This window comes from Patella vulgata, chromosome 7 (genome assembly GCF_932274485.2).
Source record: "Patella vulgata chromosome 7, xgPatVulg1.2, whole genome shotgun sequence".
NCBI lineage: Eukaryota > Metazoa > Mollusca > Gastropoda > Patellidae > Patella > Patella vulgata.
This window is the reverse complement of record NC_065885.2, coordinates 13,898,781-13,918,894: the sequence shown is the minus strand read 5'-3', so window position 1 is coordinate 13,918,894 and position 20,114 is coordinate 13,898,781. Positions and strand designations below refer to the sequence as shown.

The 20,114-nt window shown below is 34.8% G+C and overlaps 1 protein-coding gene across 1 annotated transcript; it reads right to left on the bottom strand.

Annotated features, from left to right (window-relative positions):
• Positions 1 to 862: 862 nt before the first annotated feature.
• On the bottom strand, positions 863 to 19,121 carry LOC126828217 (IQ and ubiquitin-like domain-containing protein). Its single transcript, XM_050557854.2, has 12 exons — positions 19,036 to 19,121; positions 15,841 to 16,438; positions 15,105 to 15,239; positions 14,346 to 14,513; positions 13,092 to 13,426; positions 11,017 to 11,227; positions 9,955 to 10,130; positions 7,800 to 7,970; positions 6,456 to 6,632; positions 4,955 to 5,203; positions 2,905 to 3,090; positions 863 to 1,492 (listed from the first exon to the last, which is right to left on the bottom strand). Exons 2-12 carry the CDS (start codon positions 16,412 to 16,414, stop codon positions 1,313 to 1,315), a joined length of 2,562 nt encoding a protein of 853 aa, XP_050413811.2. The 5' UTR covers positions 16,415 to 16,438; positions 19,036 to 19,121; the 3' UTR covers positions 863 to 1,312.
• Between the last annotated feature and the right edge of the window lie 993 nt (positions 19,122 to 20,114).

Below are 20,114 nucleotides of genomic sequence, written 5' to 3'. Positions count from 1 at the left end.
CAAATACAAAATATGAAATGGGTTAGAGAACAATACCATTTGTCATACACAATGGTCGTTTCAACAGATTATGACTTATTAATGTACGCGTATAAATTAGCGAAGGCCCTTATACTTTTCCGTCTCGACTTTATTATATCCTTATTGACAAATACAAAAGGGGGATAAAGATCGATACCAATTGTCACATGTTAAAAGGACTATAAGAGGTTAGTTCCTTGGCTGTAATAAGAGCCTATATTCCTGAAACACTAGCAATAACGCGGTGTATCTTTTCAAGGACGATGACATCCGATGATCTTAAAAAGTCCGCGCATTGTCGCCAGGGACAGTTTCAGACAAGAGACGTAACTCGTATAATTTTGTAGGGATCAGACCATGGTTATTCTCATTTGTTCTTTGGAGCACATCATAGGTTTATGTGGTGGCACCTCTATTTCTTGGCGTAATTTCTGCCCAAGTGCTTGGGAGACCAGGTGTGGACTGCGAAGGATTCTGCGGGTATGGTAATATTCTCGGGTTGATTGGCGGCCCTTTACATCTGATAAATTAAACCATGTAGCTACAGATGGTCCATATTCCTAGTAAAGTTAAGCCATGTACCGTACAGGCGCAGCCAATTCTTAAAGTCCCTCATGTGCACCCAATTAAAGGATACTGACCTTGGAAATTTGACTTGTTATTGTTTTATGCAACAAGTAAACAAGGGTCAGTCTCTTATCAAAACCTGTGTAACACTAGCAGTGCAAGGGGGCCCCGGGCTGTCTCCTAACGAATGCACCCCTTGATCAGTTTAAAAAGTGGTGTGCCCTCCCAATCATGTAAACTCAAATGGAAAACATTAATAAAAGCCACTAGAATATATCTTTCTGTATATTGTTGTTTATTTAGATAATAGTAAACTAATATAGAATAGATAGTTTTAAAATCAGTAAATCCTACAATAAATAATCGTTACATATACAAATATAGACTATATACAATAAAATATATCACTTTCTTACTTACATATTTAATCCTTAACATTCAGAAATAAAATAATAGTAAAAACATTTTCTTGTTTAAAAAGAAAATAACAATGAACATTACTTTTAAAAGACTTGCTTCAAGAATATTCCAGTTAGTGTCTTTGTATCTCTTTCATTCCTTAAAAAAACCCTCAGGAATCAAATCAAATTTAAAAAAGCAATTGTTTATACTTCAATTAACTAAATTGTTCAGTTTTCTCAGATAAGATCAGGATTCCCATCATTATTGATATTTAAAACGCAGTTATAATCAACATTTTCAGGAATATATTTTCTAGATAGTTTTAAACTTTCTGTGGCATTCTTGACACAGCTGTTCCTGCTACTGATGGCCCTCTCGATCCCATATCACGCTGCCCTGCCCTCTGTCGTATTATTTCAGCCATTCCTGGTAATCTTGAGAAATAATTCCTGGCTAAAGTCTGTTTCTGTTTGATCTTGTGTATAAAAACTTGACCATAACCCTAAAAAGCAAAAGAATTAAGTTATATTAAATCTTCTTAATCTTCAAATGAACAGGTACATTTCATAAAATTTAAATTAATCTCATTAGAGTTAATTTGTCTTTATATAATTAATGAAAATTGTTTTTGGTCTAAAATTATATAACGTTATATAATGTTTTGTTATAATCTTATGTAGATTAGATTGATGCAGCCATTTAAGAGTTTAACGATAAAATAGAATTAGTCTTGACTGTCAAGTATCATTACTACGATAATAAACAATCTACCCTAAATTTTGTCAAAACTTTAAACACTCATAACTTTGCAAAGATTACAGTAATTTGACTCAAATTTTCAATATTCATTTTTCATGATTTATCTTTGAAGTATTATAGCAAGAACGGCCAGCTCTAATTCTTAACCGGTTTCCTCCCACTGCTAAAGACCCCTACGCGCAAGCGAATTATTGAAATAAAATTAAACCATATGTTAGTCCCGAAATGACCTAGTTTGTGTCGAGTGGATGTTAAACCCCATTTCTCTCTCTCTCTCTAATTCTTAAATAATGTATCTTTAATCTTAAAATAAACAGGTAAATTTCAGATAATATAAATCTATAAAATAATAATCTTTACAAGCCTATTTAACTTCAAATAAATGATTTTTTTTTTTATTGGCCTAACGTTTAATATTGGCTGTCTGTCTCACTGGATAAGTTAACTCATGAAATGAACTGTTATCATGAGCTAAATAACTGGGTATTATTATATAATACATCAGACTCAGTTTTACATTAACTAGACTAATTACAGGTTAATAAATCTTAGTTTTATGTAAGATAAGAACAGGGCTAGACTGATGAATCTTTAATATACAAAGAAAAGAACTAGACATGAAAATCTATCCCACACATTCATCAGATCGTGTCAATTAAAAGAGCTAAATCGCTAATAATTGGAACCTAGAAATTGGGTCGCAACAAATATAATAACGTAATATGAATGTATATAAACTGATTTACATTTAATTGCTTCCGTTTTTACTCAAATTTTAAGTCAGTTATGTTCCGCAAAATACGAGAAAAGTCTCAATCAAATGATAATCTCTAGTTGTTCCAGTCTACAACGGTAGTATTTAATTGCGCATTCTCTTCTGATAAGAATATGGTGTCACTGTTTATAACTTGTGGAATATGTCTACCTTTGTTCTTCAAGTCTCTTGTTACAAATGGTGCTGAAACGGATTCTGGTACAAGATTTGTGCACCAATGGTAAAAAGAAAAATGTTTATTTTGTTTTAAATATTGGATATCAAAAGCCCATATATTCCTGGTAAATTGACATTATTAGTGTCGAAGACTGTGAATGATATTGAGTTAAAGACTTAGCTACTTTAATACAAAAACAAAGAAGAAAAATTTGTAACTTTACCTCTTCTAATGCTGACAATTTATCGTGAGCCGAGGCTTCATCTTTTGTTAATAAAATACAGTTCCAGGGAGACCACTCTTCATGTTTGTTCCATCTGATCATCACCAAATCATACAAGTCTTCCCAGGCACTCAGTACACTCTGACCATTCCAGATATTTTCAACCAAATATCTCAGGTCTGTTTCCTGTAAAAAAAAAAAAAAAATTATAAGACCGGATAGTTGAACTGCAATTTTAGATGAAGCAATCCAAGTGCCAGACAAAACAGAAACAAATACATTGTAGGTCAAGAAAAAGAAAATGTCAGTCACCTGAATTAAATAGGTTTTTCTATAGAAACACAACATACATGTGTCATTGATGTATAATTTAATCATTTTGATTTGATATTTTCCAAGAAAGTCAGACTCTTTCTTTCTTTTATCAAATTCTAACATCATTGGTTTAATTTGATCAGTTTCTGAAAATACTGTTTGCAACAATTTATAGTATAGGGTAAAAGAACTCTGTGCAAATTGTGTCCGTGAGTTTGTCGGGGGGGGGGGGGGGGGCACCTATCCAACCTCTTGGGGGTTTCTCCGGGTGCTTCAGTTTCCTCCCACAGCTAAAGACCCCTATTAAAAAAAAATTGAACCATGTTAGTCCCAAATTGACTAATGCCCAATGTGTATGCAGGACTTTGGTTTTTTGTCCCATCTGACTGATTATACATTTTCGCTTGTAAGGTACTCCGTCCTACACCACTGACAAGGGGGAACCACGTCAGAAAATCCCAATGAACTTTCTCGGCCAAAGCAGGGATCGAACACGGACATCCTGGTTAGTGAGCCAACATCTTACTCACTGAGCTACTGGGGACATACAGCAGCATTAATTTCTTGCCACTGAAGAAACTGACTGAATGGGAAACAGTATCAGTATAATCTTGTTAACATAAATTTCTTTTATGTTTTAGCTACAAGAGACATAAAGTCTTTTAAATGATCTTTTTAAAATTTAATTCATTAAAAAATATGACATCAAACAAAGACAAGTTTTGGTTTTCTTTTTCTTAAGTAATATTTTTCTAAAAACTAATTAAAAACAGTAATAGATATTTTCTATAAAACAAAATTCATTTGAATAAACTAAGAGGATGCACATGAAAGAAAGAAAGAAATGGGGTTTAACGTCCACTCGACACAAACTACGTCATTTTGGGACTAACATATGGTTTTATTTTATTTCAATAATTGGCTTGCGCATAGGGGTCTTTAGCGACCCTACACCTTGTCACATAAAACCGGGGATTCGAAACCACGCTAGTTGACTCAATGACAGGCCTTATGATACAGTGCGCACGCCCTAACCATTCGGCCATCCAACCCCCCTGATGCACATGAGGATAAGGTTAACTTAAATTTTCATTATATTTATCTATAAATAGTGTTCTCAACACATGTGCAGCTCAGTGGTTCTGATGGGGCGATAAGTTCTTCATCTGTGAACATACTCTCAAAGCATTTATCTATAAATAGTGTTCTCAACAAATTTTTCCAATAAACAGCAGTGGTATATAGCTTGGGTGAGAGCCAGACAAGTACTCCTGAGCACATTTTCCGAAACTAATAGCATTTTTGTTTGAACTCTTTAGTTGTTCACTTGTGGTATTAAATGTCAAATCTGATTTTTTTTAAAATTGTTTTTTCAATCGTATGATCTTGGAAGAACTTCCTCGACTCACTTTAAATTATTCTGTATGCGTCATGGCATCGTTTTAAGAGAGAAAGAGAAATGGGAATTTACGGCCACAAACTGTGTCATTTTGCGAATAAAACTAACTCATTCATTAGCAGGGGTCTTTAGCAGTGGGAGGAAAGCTGAGAAACCCCAAGTGGTTGCCTAGGCAACATGACTCCTTGAATTCATTTGTTTCTCACTGGCTCCTGAAAAAATTTCCATTTGCTTCATACTGTTCCTTTTTTTTTTACCCCAATCAGTGGACAGGAAACCATTTATTTTCAAAGGATGGCCTTATTAAAACTGTTCTTAATAAAATATTTAACATACCTGAAGTAAGAAAGCGATTTCTGAGCCATCATTATAAGTCTCTTCTGCTCGACGTAATGATTTGAGCATATATCTATAATGGCTGAAATCTTGACGAACTCTAGCATCGTTATCAATCTTGTTGCATCGACGACATTTACCAACATTTGTCGAGTTTGATGATAAGGGGAATTCTGTTGAAGGTAGATAATTGTTACAACTAGGACAGAAATAAATATTTTTACGGAGGGTAGAAGGATCTTGTGGAACCTGAAACAGATAAAAAATTGTTTTTCTTACATAGGTTGCATTTATGTATAATTTTACTCAGCAGTGATAGGAAATGAAAAGAAATGAAATGGAGTTTAACATCCTACTGTTCTGCTCCTAACCTGGGCTAATGAAGACGGGCATACGCCATACAGTGTGCTATGAGGGAAATTTTGCCCGGACAGCGGCACTACGGCCTACTCTTATATCGAATTCCAACTGCCAAGGGATCTTTTACGTGCACGCCAATGTGTACACGGGACCTCGGTTTTTCATCCCATCCGAACGACTAGACAGCTTTCCTTGTCAGCCCCTCCGTCCTGCATCACTGACAAGGGAGAACCACGCCGGAAAATCTGGATGAACTTTCTCGGCCAATGCAGGGATCGAACACCCGACCTCCAGGCTAGCGAGCTAGCGTCTTACCCACTTAGCCATGTGATCCCCAGCAGTGTTAGGTGTCAAATATAGGACAGGACATGCTTACTCTGTCCAGACCACCTGATATCACTTTTCATTCGATGAATTTACATAAGTACTATCTTGAGAGAGAGAAAGAGAGAGAGAGAGAGAGAGAGAGAGAGAGGCTAGCACATTGGTTTAAAAACATGAACATTTAGTTTGTACATTTCAATTCACATTTCAGTCATTCACATTCACAAGCTGTAACAAATCCCATGTGGTTTACCTCAAATTAGTAATTACAGTATAGTTACTGGCAAGACAGCCTGCAGATAACTTAATTTAACTCACCAGGGTTATATGAAGCAATTTAATTAGCTTTGACCCGAGATGATATTAATGAAATGGGGTTGAATGTCCTGTTGGTCTGCTTACGCCATACAGTGTACTATGAATAAAATTTTGCTCAGAAATCGGCACTACAGCCTACTTTCCTTTCAAATTCCAACTGTCAAGGGTTCTTTTATGTGCATGTCAATGTTACACAGGACCTCAGTTGTTTCGTCCCATCCAAAACAACTATACATTATCCTTTGCCAGGTCCTTCATCTTGCACCACTGACAAGGGGGAATCACTCTGAAAAATCCTGATGGGTTCCCTCAGCCAACAATGGGATCAAACACGGGACCTCCAGGTTTGCGAGTCAATGTCTTACTCACTGAGCCTTTACAGCTCCCTGACACAAGATGAGATTATTTCATTGTAGTAGTGTGTGAGTTAGTTGTATTTTACCTCCGCTTCCACCGAGGTGATATCGCAGACAAAAATTGTAGTAGTAACAATACAAACCTTAAGTAATTTCGAGGCCTCGGGATTAAACGTAGGTGTTTTAATATATTGTAGGAAGAGTGTAGAAATACGTTTACGTAATCCGTCTAAATTATCTTCTTTTACACCTCTCATTAATAGATCAGCCTCTCGATCAATTAACTCTATAATCTCTTGTGTTAATTTACAATCATGTTCCTGTAAATATAATAACATTTATTATTATCTACTACAATATTACAAACAGAGAGATAGAGAGATTAACTCCACTCGACACAAAGTAGTTCATGTAGGGACTAACATTCAGTTAAATTTTATTTCAATAATCCGTTTGCGTCTAGAGGGGTTTAGCTGTGGAGGATCCACAGGGAATCGAAACCACACCACTTGACTCAATAACAGACTTTGTGTATTACAAAAAGACATATAAGCAATTAGAACTGACCGAGATGTCAGTAAATTTAAATCAAATCTATTTCAAACAATTACTCAGTCAATGACATTGCAAAATAAAATTCAATATAAACTAATGTAAACATCAAATGGCTATATGACTCATTTTGGAACTGATTTTTGGACCAATTTGGGTTTGTTTTTATTTTAAGAGTACTTTTCATTGTGTATTATCTAGATTTATTAATGTGATCATGCATACACAACATCACTCATATCAGGGCCCTTATTCACGAAAACTCAAACTAAGATACAATCGAAATTTGAAAAATTCCTGCAATTTGATTGGCTGACCAGTAAAATCAATTTGCATATATCCAATGAAGTTGCAGTATTTCTTAAAATTTCGGTTGTAACTTAGTTTAAGTTTTCGTGAATAAGGGCCCAGCATGTCTTGTGTATGTTAATTCATCGTTTCGAGTTTGTTCAATCAAATATTGACAGTGTTTCAACCTCTGAGTTGTGTATTTTGATGGGAACCACGGTGATTCAGTAGGATGTTCGCTCGCTAACCTAGCAGTCCCATGTTTGATTCCGGTGTTGGCCGTGGTGTAGGAAGGAGGGCCTGGCAAGGGACAATGCGTAGTCGTCTGGATGGGACAAAAAAAACAAGGTCCCATGTACACATTGGCCGCATAAAAAAACTCTTGACAGAGGGAATTCAAAATATTGGTAGACATTAGCACAGCTGTCCATGCAAAATTTCCCTCATACCACACCGCTTGGAGCATGCTCATCCAGACAAAATTTCCCTCATAGCACATTGTATGGCACATGCATGTCTTCATTAGCTTAGTTGGTGCAAAAAAGTAGGACGTCTAACCCCATTTCATTTCATTTCTGTGAATTTTGATAATATAATGTACATTTATGTGTTTATTCAATCAAAATGGAGACTGGTTTTCTCTTTACCTTGACAGTGTGTTTTAATGTGAGAAGAACATCCAGTCTTTCATCTTGAGTTAAATATTTCATATTTATACTGTTATAGATATCTTGTAATTCTTTAGCTCGGATCGTATAGGGCGTATCCATTTCTAAATACTTGCCATCTTTAGACTTCCATTTCTTTGGAGATGCCGTCTGGAAAATAAAAAAATTAATAATACATCTATATTTGCAATAGATCTCCAAGAGTGAATTCTCTGATATAAAAAAAAAAAAAAAAATGAAATTTAAAAATTAACCAGTCTATAAAAGACATTTTTTAAAAAGACATTGCTATTATTGTCTTGGCATAATAGCCCTTTTCAGCCTGCTTAGACAGTCAAGGAAATGCTTTTGAAAAATTTTCAGAGTATTTTCTGTGTCACATGTATTGTAGGTTAACCTGGAGTCGACCAATCACAATCTGAATGCACCGTATAAAGAAATGTCTAAGATGAAGTGAAGTAAACAATCAAGAAATAAAACAGAATTAAAGGGGAATTAAACATACATTATGCAAGAGCTAAATCTGTCTATTGCAGGTCTTTCTTTAGGCCTGAAATGTTATCTAAATTATCAATTAGACATTAATTAACCTATCCAGACCATAATCAACTTAGTGGTTTGCATAACTTTCCTTCACGATTTAACGATTAAATGGATAATCGAGACTATGCTGTTTATCGTACTCTCTTTAGTAATGATGACCAAGGCTAGGCAGAAATTCAATCGCTTTGTTCTCGGTTCATAGTGGATCAATTTGAAAGAAATTTTCAGCAAATTGCCTTTACATTATCTAGTTTTTAACTATTATAGTGAGAACTGCCAACTCGTTATCGAATCTCCCATAATGTATCTATAAGAAAGATTAGATAAACAGCTGACAGTTCTTGCTATAATAGCTAAAAAAAATAGATAACGTAAGAGAATACACTGAAAATTTTATTCAAATTGTTTCACTCTGAACCTAGATATTAGCGATCCCATTTAAGGCTAGCCTTGATCGTCATTACTACCATTGTTATGATTTGAAACAGTCTCGATAATCCATTTTTACAGTTATTTCATCCACCACAAAACGAATTTAAATCCACTAAACATCACAGGCATGAGATGGCATCGAGAGTTGATTATGGTCTTGATAAGTTAATTAATGTCTAATCAATTATTTAAATAAGATTTAAGGCCTAAAGAAAGGCCTGCAACAGGCAGATTTAGGGCTCGCATAATGCATGTTTAAATGTTGATATAATTGAAACAATCATATTTCGTTCCGTTTTTTTTTATGGCTTAAAATTTCGTACAACACTAGGATCTAGAAGAGTTGCTATATAACATGCGTTCTGGATGGCGTGAGGTATTAGCCAATGAAACTATCTGTTCCGGCGACTTCTTGGTATGCCTTGCACGAAACGGTGGATAAACCACTAGAAACGTCAATGCTGATTGATTAATCAATGTCTGACGTCATAGGATCAAAAGCTGCTCGTACGATCCCTGACGCAACCTTTCAGTAAAACTGGTCAGATCTCCATGCAGTAGGCCATCGAAAGTATAAAAAAACGAAACAAAAAATAGATCTGTATTTTAATCAGATTGTAATTTTGTCTGTCAGTTTTGGGCCGATTTTCACGAAATTCGAACTCAGCCGTCCTTAGGGTGTAACGATGATATAATAATATATTTTTTTAAATCGGATAAAAATTATGACCTCTATAGGGTCCACAAGCTAAAAATGCGATTTTTCGTACAATCAGGGGCCATAATTCAGGAAGTTACGGTCCGATATGTGCGAATATCGAAAGGAACCAAGATCTTTGTGTTATAAACTTACATTTCAAGTTTCATTGAAATCGGATAAAAATTGTGACCTCTACAGTGTTCCCAGGCTAAAAACGTGATTTTTCGTACAATCAGGGGCCATAATCCATGAAGTTACAGTCCGATACATGCCAATATCGAAAGGAACCAAGATCTTAGGGTATAACCTATATTTCAAGTTTCATTGAAATCGGATAAAAATTGTGACCTGTAGACTGTTCACAAACAATTGTGGAAGGATGGACGTCCGGACAGGGGCGACGACAATATACATCCACATGAAAATGTGGGCGTATAAAAATATTTTAGAAAGTTCTACCTTGGCTAAGAAATCTTGAATTCTTTTAGTTTTATTACTTTTATCTGCCTCTAGTTTATGTCTATCAATGGCTGCTAACAACTGGGTTTCCTGATCTAATAACATACATAATGCTGCTTTCCTTTCGGCACCTGTCAATGTGTTGGATATCCTGTCTATTTCTTCCTGTCTCCATTCTACAAACAAATAAATAAATAAACTTGTTATGAATAAGCAGAAAAAAATTAGACATATCAAAATTAAACAGTTTCTTCGATCTGGCACAAAATGGGTATTTTTCTATTCTATTATGTGTGAGTTTCAGACAGATTGGTTGAACAAGCATAAGAATTAAATTTTCTGTTTCCATGGTAACCAATACAGCAATTTCCCCTAAAACTGCTAATTAGCCTTATTTTGGCTATTGGAATAAATCCTGAACATTTCATGTCGATAGCAGTATTATATATGAGTTATTGTTGAGCAGTGCCTTCACTTCTTAAAGTCTCTGATTATGATTTGAGGCATTTTGAATCACTTACAAACTAAAATGGTGTGAAGGTTAAATCTCTAAAAGGAATAATAAAATGGTTCAATTCTATTCCATATTTGCAAAGACAAGGCGAATTGAAAATTTGTGAACATTAATTGGCATCTTTTGCAGAAATGAAATGAAACGAGGTTTAACGTCCTACTGTTCTGCGCCAAATGGGCTAATGAAGACAGACATATGCCATACAGTTTGCTATGAGCAAAATTTTGTCCAAACAGCAGTGCTACGACCTACTCTGATATCGAATTCCAACTGCCAAGGGATCTTTTATGTGCACACCAATGTGTACACAGAATCTCAGTTTTTTGTCTCATCCAAACAACTATACATTGTCCCTTGCCAGCCCCTCCCGTCCTGCACCCCGAACAAAGGGGGAACCATGATATAAATGGGATATGGTCATAACAGGTCTGTACCACCTATAATTTTCACTATCCAATCTTTTGATCTGTGTAAGAGGTAGAAAAATATTTGAGCCATGTAAACTTCTCTAATAAATAAGAAGTGGCAATAGGTGTTCCATAACTTACTTTCTAATGCATGGAAGAGAAGATCAAAATCTTCTTTGGAATTAGGATTCATTCTCCTTTCAAATTCTTTCTTTATTCTGTCTTCTTTTTCTTTCTTTTTTCTCAACTCTTCCGCACGTTCCCACTCGACTCTTGCACGTTTCTCCTCTCTTAATTTATGTACATAACGTCTGGCTAACCATCTTCGATAATACTTCTGTATAATGACAATCTGAAATTATATTGAACAAACTAATAAAATTCAAAATCATTGTCTAAATGATTCAAACAAAGCAGTAACAACAGGCCATATGACAAAAATATTATGGTTTTCAGATATTCATGCATCACTTAAAGGAAATGAAATGAAATGAAATGGGGTTTAACGTCCTACTGTTCTGCTCCTAACCTGGGCTAATGAAGACGGGCATACGACACAGTGTGCTATGAGGGAAATTTTGCCCGGGCTGCGGCACTATCGCCTACTCTTATATCGAATTCCAACTGCCAAGGGATCTTTTACGTGCATTCCAATGTATACACGGAACCTTGGTTTTTCTTATCATCCGAAGGACTAGACAGCTGTCCTTGTCAGGCCCTCCGTCCTGCATCACTGACAAGGGGGAACCGCGCCGGAAAATCTGGATGAACTTTCTCGGCCAATGCAGGGATCGAACACCAGACCTCCAGGCTAGCGAGCCAGCTCCTTACCCACTTAGCCACATGATCCCCTATCTCTTAAAGGACAATATTGGTGTCAGTCATTATCACATATGAACTTGTTAAACACGTCCAAAATACAATTTTAATACAAAGATCATTGCTATGATAGGTGCATTATGAAGATTTCAAGAAAGGGAAGTGACGAACACAATAGGAAAACACGAGTTATCCTTCTATACTAACAGGAGTGACGAGTGATAACAGAAACACAGGCGAATTTCTACACACTAATTATTCCTTTGAAGACCAAAAGTTGTTACATAAGACTATGGGAGGATATCTGACAATTCAAAAAAATAATTGACTGTCACTAGATAAGAGAAAACAAGAAAACAAGAAAAATAGAAAAAAGTCCGTGCATTACCATGTTTTAATTGGAATTTATGGACAATTTCTATTTTTCTTGTTTTCCCATATCTAGTGACATTCAAATAAAAATAAAAAAACAATCTCATTAATTACCGCTTAATGTTTTCCCCATTACAGGAAAGAACTCACAATATAATTTGAATGAATTTAGAAATGTGGCATAGACTCATTTATCAAGTACACAACCCTCATAAATGTTTCTGACAATCATGAATGATACTGGATAATCATACATTCCTATAAAACATGTGATGAGATAAATGTATTGAATAGAAATGTGTTGCTTAGGCCAGCAGTGATCCTTTGACAAAATAAAAATACAAAGATATAAACCTCTCTCCCACATCAGAATTTTTGGTAAGGATTATCTGAGAACTAGAATTTTTTTGGGATGAGCCCTATACAGGCATTGTTAAATATAAATGTCCCACAATAGAATTATTCTAGTGATCTTTTTTAAAAAGTTCATGTTGTGAATGACGAGAACTATAGATTTTATTGAATGTATTTATGTCAATAATATCAGGACTAAGCTCAAATAAACCTGTGAATCAAGTGCCAACAATGCTCATTCCAGAAGAGTTACCCCTGCCCCCCCCCCCTCTCTTTAGTCTTCAACAAATGATATAATTTTATTGCCACTTCAGATTTCACAAACAATTTGTTTTTCACTGATGAAAAACCTTGTTGCATTAAAAAATGATTGATATTATTAATCTATAAGCTCAGATTTGGGAATAAATTAAACAAATAAATAGCAGCATCAAAACAAAAGTGGGAGTTATCTCTTTCGTCAAGATACAAAAAAAAAATCAGGTCAATCGGTCGTTAATTTCCTTATCAAAAACTATGTGAATAAAATGAATGTATGACCTTAATTAAAGCTAAATGAATAGCATACTGCCTCTATGAGAAATGTAACTAAATGCATAATAAAGATAGCTTAAACTGATAAGTGTTATCTTAAAGACAATTTCTGTCAAAAATAAACCAAAATATTTTACCTTGGACCATCTCATGGCATGAAATTCATCAGCTGATGTGTATTTTCCTGGTACCATCAGTTTATCCTCCATGTTGGAAACATAAACACCAATTTTTGTCATCTGTGTAGCCATATCATTGGCTGTTTGTTGAGGTTTGTTTATTTGATGAACTGTTTGGGTGTCACGACAGTACCTCTCTAAAACATTAGGTGGTCGAACTTTAGGCATAGTCTGAGCAGAAGCATTGAGATACTCTATGCCAGTAGATTTGTGTCTGTATCCACCCAGGAAAGGTTTTTTCTTTGTAGATCTTTCTATTTCTACAACAACATCAGTATAGCCTTTACCATCCTCTTTAAATAAACAAACAGTATTTCATTAAACATACATTATGCAAGAGCTAAATCTGCCTATTTCAGGACTTTCTTTGGTCATGAAATGTTATCTAAATTATTAATTAGACATTAATTAACTTGTCCAGACCACAATCAACTCTCGATGTCATTGCTAGCCTGCGATATTTATTGGATTAGGATCTGATTTGCTGCTCAACTTTCATTCACGATTTAATCATGAAATAGATAATCGAGACTATGTTTTTTATTGTACCGACTTTAGTAATGATGATCGAGGCTAGGTCGAAAATTCAATCGCTAAATTCTCGGTTCACAGTGGATGAATTTGACCAAAATTTTCAGCCAATTCCCTTTACATTATCTAGTTTTTAACTATTATAGTGAGAACTGCCAGCTCTTTAATCTCCCATAATGTATTTTTAAATCTTATATTGGTTATATCAACTTTTGGTATTAAATAAAACCTTTTTCAATTTTGATTTCTTATGATCATGCACTAGTAACATGTAATTAGGATTTCAGTTTTTTTTTAATCATACAATGACTAAACAGACGTCTTCGTTTTGTATTACAGGCATCCATTACTCCATATTGGACGGAGTTTGATGAATCCTGTAGTATCCCCGTCAGCCTACACTAGAAGAATATCAACCTGAGAGGCTGGGATATTCTAATCTTGAGACGTGTCCTTAATATCAATATTTATCCATGGTATTGGTATGCTCCCGTTTGCCCACTACACTTGATCTATTTTTAGCATTTTCCAAAATTCTATCCGGATTTTCGCCCTTATTTTGGTTAAATTTTTTTTTTACATTCTCACTCATGAAGGTTTGTCTTACAGGTATTGCTTTGTGGTTCTCCTGATTTAAATTCTGACTATTCTTAACACATGTCTTATCCAAATGACTCTTACCAGATTCAACTTTAACTGTTATAACATCAGGCATATGATATTCTTGTCGTGGTCTGTATGGTTTAATAGGCGTAGAGACGGGATCCGCAGACTGCATCTCTAACTGTACTGTACCATTAGGTCCCACACCTAAATTGGCTAATATTGTATCATCAGGCAAAACTTTACCTAAAAAAAATACCGCACAATTAGATGTCTCAAAGAATGACTCTGGTGTGCAAGAATAATGTGTACATGAAGCAGGAAAAAATCTGAACATTTCATTTGACTTCTGACAGATTGAAAGTACCAGTATTAAAGAATCTATGTAACTCTGGGAAAATCTATATCAAAGATAAAATTCAAATTATCCTAATTAAAATAATTATGTGAGGTCGTACCTATAAATTTGGGGAAATAAAGAAAGAGAGAGGAATGGGGTTTAATGTTCACTCGACACAGACTAGGTCATTTCGGGACTAACATATGGTTCAATTTTATTTCAATAATTCACTTGCGTTGCGTGTAAGGGTTTTTAGCAATGGGAGGAAGCCGGAGGACCCTGAGAAAACCCACAAGGTTGGACAAGTGACCCTACTCCTTGTCATGTACAACCGGGGAATCGAAAATCGACAGGAAGACTATTTATATAAGCCGCTATAAGATAGACTTCAGTGCATTGATAGGATATTGATTCTGTATCACTGTATACATTTTTCTTTTGCCAGAAATTCACCAGGCATTTATCCACAATTAAAAAAAGTAAATTAAATTACAAACCATCAAACATTAAAATAATTGTTGATACTGGCATCTTTAATTCCGAAGAGAAATGTTCTTTAAGTTGTAGCACTGTTTGACCCAGAGTACAAGCTAATGTTACAACCTGTCCACTTGGCATTAATACAAACTTGACTGAAAAAAAAAAATCAAAATTATCATATTTTATGACAAAGACATTAAAATTTAAGTTATATTATCCTCTATGGCAATTAATTTACAAAGCAAATAAAATGCATTTAATATCATACTTTTCTGAAGACAAGCTTATGAGAGAGAGAGAGAGAAAGAGTGAGAGAGAGAGAGAGATTTCAGGACTAAGCAAATATAGCCATGTCTCGTTGAAAACATGACTAAGCTTATGCATTTTTCTCTGACAACCTACATTTACAAGGTTTGTAAAAACTTCTCCAAGGTCATTGAAAATTGCAGTTTTTACATGAAATTTAAATATTCATTACTTATTTACTGCCATTGTGTTTATTTTAAAGAAAAGTGATATTTTGATTATAAAACATCATCTTAAAATGTGGTAATTTGTTGAAGTTTTTAGATTGTCGGAAAAAATATGCCACACTTTCTCGATGTGACAATGACAACATAATCTGTTTGCTTTACATCATGTTTTTATACATCATTATTCTGATTGACATTGTGAATCAAGCTATTCTACTAAGAACATGAATAAGCATGATTAAATAAAATGAAGTATATCACAACAAAGCTAAAAGCTGACCTGTGGCAGTTGCATCAAAACTAACACCTTCTTTTGCTTCTGTTTTCATTTCTTCTGCAGTTGTTGTTTCTTGATCTTGATGAGGTGCTTCCTCTGTAGTTTTGGTTTCTGTACTTTGGTCTTTTTTCAGATCAGAACCATTTTCTTCCACTGGGTTTGATTCTTCTTCACCATCAATCTTTACATCTTCTCTTTGTTCCTCTGCAGCATCTTCTGCTTTCTCTTCCACTGGATCATCTCCCTTTACCTCTGCTGATGGTTGATCTTCTTTGGGAACATCGTCCGTTTCAGCCTGTTCTGTATCCGCTGCTGGTTGCTCAGAAACCTCTGGTTGTTCAGTGACTGCTGGTTGATCTTCAACTGTTTCTGCTACATTTTCTTCTGTTCCTTGAGTTTCTTCAATTGTCTGGTCATCTACTGTTGGTTCTTCTGCATCATTCTGTGTCTGATCTCCAGGAGATGCTTCAACTCCTGTAGTTTCATCATTGGGTGCAGGCTGTTCTTCATTTGGGATAATTTCTGTATTTTCTGTTGGCTGAGTTTCCTCAACAATATTCTCTTCTTGATCAGCCATGTTTAATTTTTCAACCGATGTCACCTGAAAATAAGAGTAACTATTTTCATTGGCACAATGTAACTTCTAACTAGACCTATGAATTAATAAAATACCACAAAAAGGCAATACAAAAAAATAATTTGTGATTATTTTAGTTTCAGCGTCATTTGTAACAAGTGACCAGAATGAACAGGGCTAGACATATTCCACAACTCATGTCAAACGGTGACGCCATGAGAGCATGCGCAGTAGACTGGAATAACCAGACGCTAGAAATTTCTATTCGGTTGAGACTCGTGCTGTATTTCGCTGGATCTAACTGATTTGAAATTAAGAGTCAAAACGGAAACAATTGAATGTAAATCATTTCATATACCATCAGATTACATTATTATATATGTGTTGCTATGGGTCAATTTCTAGGTCCTAAATAATAGCGATTTAGCTCCTTTAAATTTAAATCCATTTTTGTAAACTATCAGTCTTTATTATGCCTGTACCAATGCATATCTATATTCTTTGGAATTTCAGGAATAATAATTATTAAAAAGTCTGTGGTAAGGCAGTAAAAGGAGCCACATGATGACAGTTGTAATAAATAAAAGCCACCAGAGTTCGGGTAAGCTGGTAATGCATTACAAAAATGACACATATAAATAACTAAATCTAATTGGCATAGCAAAGATATAGTCATTTATAAATAACAGGAATAATAGACAAAACTAGTTTTCAAATCACTAAATAAAATGCAATAAATACCTTAATTTATTCAATGTCTGACAGGTTTTATATTATATATCTTTATTTTATTTAATGAATTTTTCCAAATAAAAAATTTGGATGTGGAAGTACTTTTTTATACTTGGAAAATAAAAACCTCTTTAATTAAAATTGATCCAGTCAATCCCCTTAATGACACTCAATGGACTTAATGTACACACCCATTAAATTACCAGTCAACACTCTTATCTGATTACTCTGTAGGCCTATTGTCTTCTTTCAACTTATATTACCAATCAGTAAACTGACAGATAATCTTAGTAGTCATGTGTTACCATTGTCATTTGTGGATTATTAATTTAAGAGATTATCATTTAAAAATATCTCTTGCAGTTAAAAACACATCATAAAAATATACGATACTATTTTGCTTTTAAATCTAATCATAAATTGGTTACCATCGTCAATCTACAATTTATAAAGTGGATATAATAACACCATGGCAATGTTTTGGTTGATAAGAAATAATCAATAACAAAAGTACATGTATCAATTTTGAGATGTCAATTACCATTACTATAGAAAATGTAACAAACTGTTTTGACTACATATCCTTATTTTAAAGATCCCACAAAAGTATTTATCGAGTGGTTATTTCCAATAAAACTATGTCAATTTTGGTACGGTATGGAAAGTAGAGTCAACCAATCTAACCAGAATAATACTGGATTCCTTGAAAAACACCCATGGAGGACAAAAATGAGAGACTGTTATTAATTGGCAGCCCGACAATTAAGGGCTGTCTGCTTGAGTGACATCAAAGGTTGCACGTGTAGGTCTGACCTACTTGCTTGATGGATAATCAGAGAATTTATTTAATTAGGCGTCAATATTTATGAAATGGACAGCGATTAAAGACAAAATCATCTTTTATGTGCAATGAATTCTCCTCCGGCTTCGCACCCGTTGCTAGTTACCATGACAACCAAGTCACATGACTTCTTTTAATAGATTTTTTTTAGCTTGTGGGGTATTTCCTCGCGAATAGTCAGTCTACAGAGGGGTTTGACAGATAAATTAGTTTGAATATGTTTTTAGTCGAAATATACCATCAAATTACCCAGTTTTTCCTTGGGGAGGTATCTTTAACAAGATTTAGAAGTAGTGATGGTCTAATATAATCAGTTTTAACATCGGTAATTGGCCGATAAGAGGCCTATCGGTATCGACCAATACTCAGCCATTTTGTCGATGCTGGAGTCGCCAATATCTGTTCAAAAGGACTCAGGAAATAACTCTAAAATATCATTCGAGTTGTGAACAATTAAATCATTAATAACATCATTTTAGTTAACATAAAAGGAAATAATAATATTAATTAACAGTGCAAAATCCTTACCGGTATTTATGGGAAATTGTTTAAACCACTCAATACTGCGGTCAAGTCAGGTTTATTTTCCACTAGTTAGGGGTTGGAACAGGTATTGGAGGAAGAGCTGAGACTGAGTGGGAGATCTCGGGACGATTAATCTGGATCCCACATACATATCCTTTACCGCCCCCCCCCCCACCCCCAACACATGCCACCCTGGCCTGGGCCGCCACTGAACTTTTCGTGATATCGCTATTATACTCTTTGCTTTCGCTATGGCGGCAGATTGGTCTTATCTTAGTATCTCTTTTTCTATTATTTAAGTTTTGGCAAATTTGGCCCAACTAAGCCTACTGCGATAAGAACTAATTAAGATTAAGAAGAAGACTGTAGGGCCTGGACTTCGATTTGATCTAGGCCTAACTGCAGAGACAGTTTATTTAGCTAGTCTATTTTTTTTATATATGTTGTATCAGTTACGTTGAACATTATAAAATTGACCAAACTAATCAAAAATAACATAAATAGGTAGTGTAAAAGAACTTACATGAGGGGATCCGTCAAACCTGCTATCACACAAAGGCAGCCATTAAAAACCTGTTGTATTGATCCATTAGTTGCTATGGTGGGCCGCCATCGCTAGATATAACTGTATCTGTGGTTGGTCGCAGTTTGTTGATTAGCCAATCACCTTTCACGTTACACAAAAACCGCCATAGCTCTTGTTAACGTTAACACTGGAAGTTGATAATATCAACAAATCGGAAAATAAACCGATTTCTTCGTTTCCATTTCGAAGAATCGGAAAACATAATGCTAACGGAAATATAGAGCATCTTTGAAATAATACAGCCAAAGTAAGAACATCACAAAGTAAGTTGTTTGGACTGGGTAATTAATATAAGAAACACTCTCTGAGTCTTAGTCTTAGTACTAGGCTAGTAGTTTGTTTTTTCTCTCCTTTTTTTCTTACTGATTCTTATGTTATACTAGGCCTAGCTAGTCACTCATATATTAACTTAAACTAGGCTAGATCTACAGTCTTCTTTAAAATGTTGTTAGATTCTTGAAGAAGATAAGCCTCAAAGATTTACTAGGCAACACTCTTTTTTTTTATTAGGCTTATCTTAGGCTACGGTATTATAAAAGCTTACTTAAAGTAATTAAGTAAGAAGACTGAAGTTATTTATTTCTAATTTTATATTGCCTTTAGTTAGTTGCTTTAGCCTAGCCTTTCATCCCATCCAAATGACAAATAAATAAACACTTTAATTGCCAGCTCCGTTCGGGCACATGACAACCACATAGGAAAATCCTTGGGATCTTCCTCGGGCAAAATCAAGACAAAAACCCTTGATTTATGACATTTACGGTATTTAATTTAATATCTGTGACTCACTGGCATCATTTTTTTAAAAAGATAAACCTACAGTACCACAAACTGGAAGTGGCTAAATAAAAGATTGAGGCAAGCCCAAATTTTTCAATGTTTATTATAATAAGCTTATTTGTTTTTTTCAGATGGCTGCAATGAATGGAGATTATCCTGCCTTGAAATCAGAAGGAACTGAAAGATCATTAAAAAGAGACCGTACAAAACTAGGTGGTATAGGTCCAGATGGCTAT

Excerpts from the sequence above, each read along its gene's own strand:
- LOC126828217 (XM_050557854.2), bottom strand. The coding sequence starts at position 16,414 with ATGGCTGATCAAGAAGAGAATATTGTTGAGGAAACTCAGCCAACAGAA. Across the intron at positions 14,514-15,104 it reads AATTATTTTAATGTTTGATG|GTAAAGTTTTGCCTGATGAT; the intron begins GTTTGTAATTTA and ends TATTTTTTTTAG. Across the intron at positions 5,204-6,455 it reads AGGCCTCGAAATTACTTAAG|GTTCCACAAGATCCTTCTAC; the intron begins GTTTGTATTGTT and ends TATCTGTTTCAG.